At 34.5% G+C, this 1,860-nt stretch overlaps 1 protein-coding gene across 1 annotated transcript in view; it reads left to right on the top strand.

Annotated features, from left to right (window-relative positions):
- The window catches only part of LOC107082600 (calcium-activated potassium channel subunit beta-3-like), an 11,384-nt gene extending 11,159 nt beyond the window's left edge, over window positions 1-225 (top strand). The window contains exon 4 of the mRNA XM_015371368.1: window positions 106-225. Coding sequence (XP_015226854.1) covers window positions 106-225 — 120 coding nt within the window. The remainder of the gene's footprint in view (window positions 1-105) is intronic.
- Window positions 226-1,860: the final 1,635 nt, after the last annotated feature.

The following is a 1,860-nucleotide window of genomic DNA, read 5'->3' as shown; positions in this document are numbered from 1 at the left end:
ACCCCCAGAAAAACAAAACATCAAATAGACAAAAAAATAAAAATCAGCAGAAAGAAAAGATGAGTCCATTGATGAGCCAATGCTTTGCCTTCCACTCTGTCCAAGAACAGAGCTGGATCCAAACGCAGCTTCTTCCAACCATCCAGGAACAACCAGTACGATGGAGAAAATGCCTTCCAGATCAGAGCGACGAACGTTTTTAACCCAGCTGGAGTCAGCTTTTAATTAATGACAAAAACTAACCGGTTCCTTTTAACATTTGTTCTGAGGTTCACTCAAAATGTTGGACTTTTTTATTTAAAAGTTGATCTAAGAGGTCAGAGGAAAAACTTCTGAAAATCCACAGCATGATGTTCATCAATAAAAACCTCTTGATGGATTCTGATTGAATTGCAGAGAAAAATCTAATGAGGGAAACATTTTTGTTTTTATTCAACAGCACAATTAATGAATGTATAGTTTGCTTAAACAGACATGGTCACATGAGGATGAATAAAACAAGTTATCTGAAGAAGCTGCATGGTTTATAGACAGGTGAATACATGACAGAAAATTAAAAACAGGTTTGCTTTCAAACATGCAAGGTATGGTTCTTCAAAAAACATTTTGTGCTTAGAGTTCCACTTCAGGGCAGGAGGCCTCGGTTCGACAGGAAGGGTAAACGACACGACGACCCGTCCGCCATTCACCCCCTCCTCTACGACACACGCAGGATTGCTGCTGGACTTGGTATCAACGCGTTGCCACTTTTTTTTTCTTTTTTCTTCTTTTTAACAGGTTACATACACGTTTGTTTTTACATCTAAAAAATACAAAAATATATATTACCTCTGTAGTTATTCAAGGAAAGCATTTGCACATGTAATAGTATCTGTTACCTTCATTCGGACTGTACCTCGAGGAGTAACGAGATCGGTTCTGTACATGATATTCAAGTAAACATCGGACGATAGGGTTTGATATACGAGGACCTCATGCACAACATAAGCAGTACGAAAGGAGACGGTTGAATAGAGCGAAGGGTTTGCTAAGCCCCTCGTTGGGTTTGGTTTGCTGAGCAGCAGCTCAAGGTGGATCCATGAGTTTTTGCACCAAAGGGGAAACAATGTAGCCTACTGTAAATAAACACGAGTTAAATGTTTTTTGATTAAAAAGACTATTTCTGTTTCAGGTCGACTTAAAAAGAAAAAAAAGGTCATCTATTTTTTAATCAGATGCATAAATGAAGCAGATGTATGATCATGACTTATTATATAAGGAATTTGGTTTCATTACAACTGAATGCAAAGAAAATATTTTGCTAATTTCAATAAAAAAAATAAAGCAATCCAGGAATGAGTCAATAAAAGGTTTTGAGTTTTTTTTTCCAGAGTTGTTTTCTTTTCTAAAATGTTCCTTTTTCCCAGAGAAGTGAGATTCTTTTTCGTTTTCTTACAGATTTTAGATTTTCCTTTTTTTTTGTGCAAATTTATATCGCAATATTTTTATTAATTTCATTCTTTTCAATTTTTGCATTTTCCAGATCAAAATCAGCAGAATATAAACAATCCCTTTTCAACGCTAAAATGTTGTTGCTAACGTCCAGTAGAAATGAGTCGCTGACGAAGAGAAAATTATCTGGAACATGAGGTTTGAAAAGAAGGAAATTGATGAGATTCTACCTAAAAATCTGCAATTTGAAAATGAAAAAATCTGTAATATATATATATGTATGAAAATTGGATGGGGAAAAATATTTAAATTACTTTTTTTTGCATGTCAAACATTTTAGATTTCAGATTTTCCTTTTTTTCGGCAAATTTCTATCGCGATATTTTTACTAATTTCATTCTTTTCAATTTGCATTTTCCAGATGACAAT

The sequence above is a fragment of the Cyprinodon variegatus genome, unplaced genomic scaffold (genome assembly GCF_000732505.1).
Source record: "Cyprinodon variegatus isolate N-32 unplaced genomic scaffold, C_variegatus-1.0 Scaffold57, whole genome shotgun sequence".
Classification (NCBI taxonomy): Eukaryota; Metazoa; Chordata; class Actinopteri; order Cyprinodontiformes; family Cyprinodontidae; genus Cyprinodon; species Cyprinodon variegatus.
Note: the sequence above shows the minus strand (reverse complement) of the source record. Positions and strands in the feature narration are given on the sequence as shown.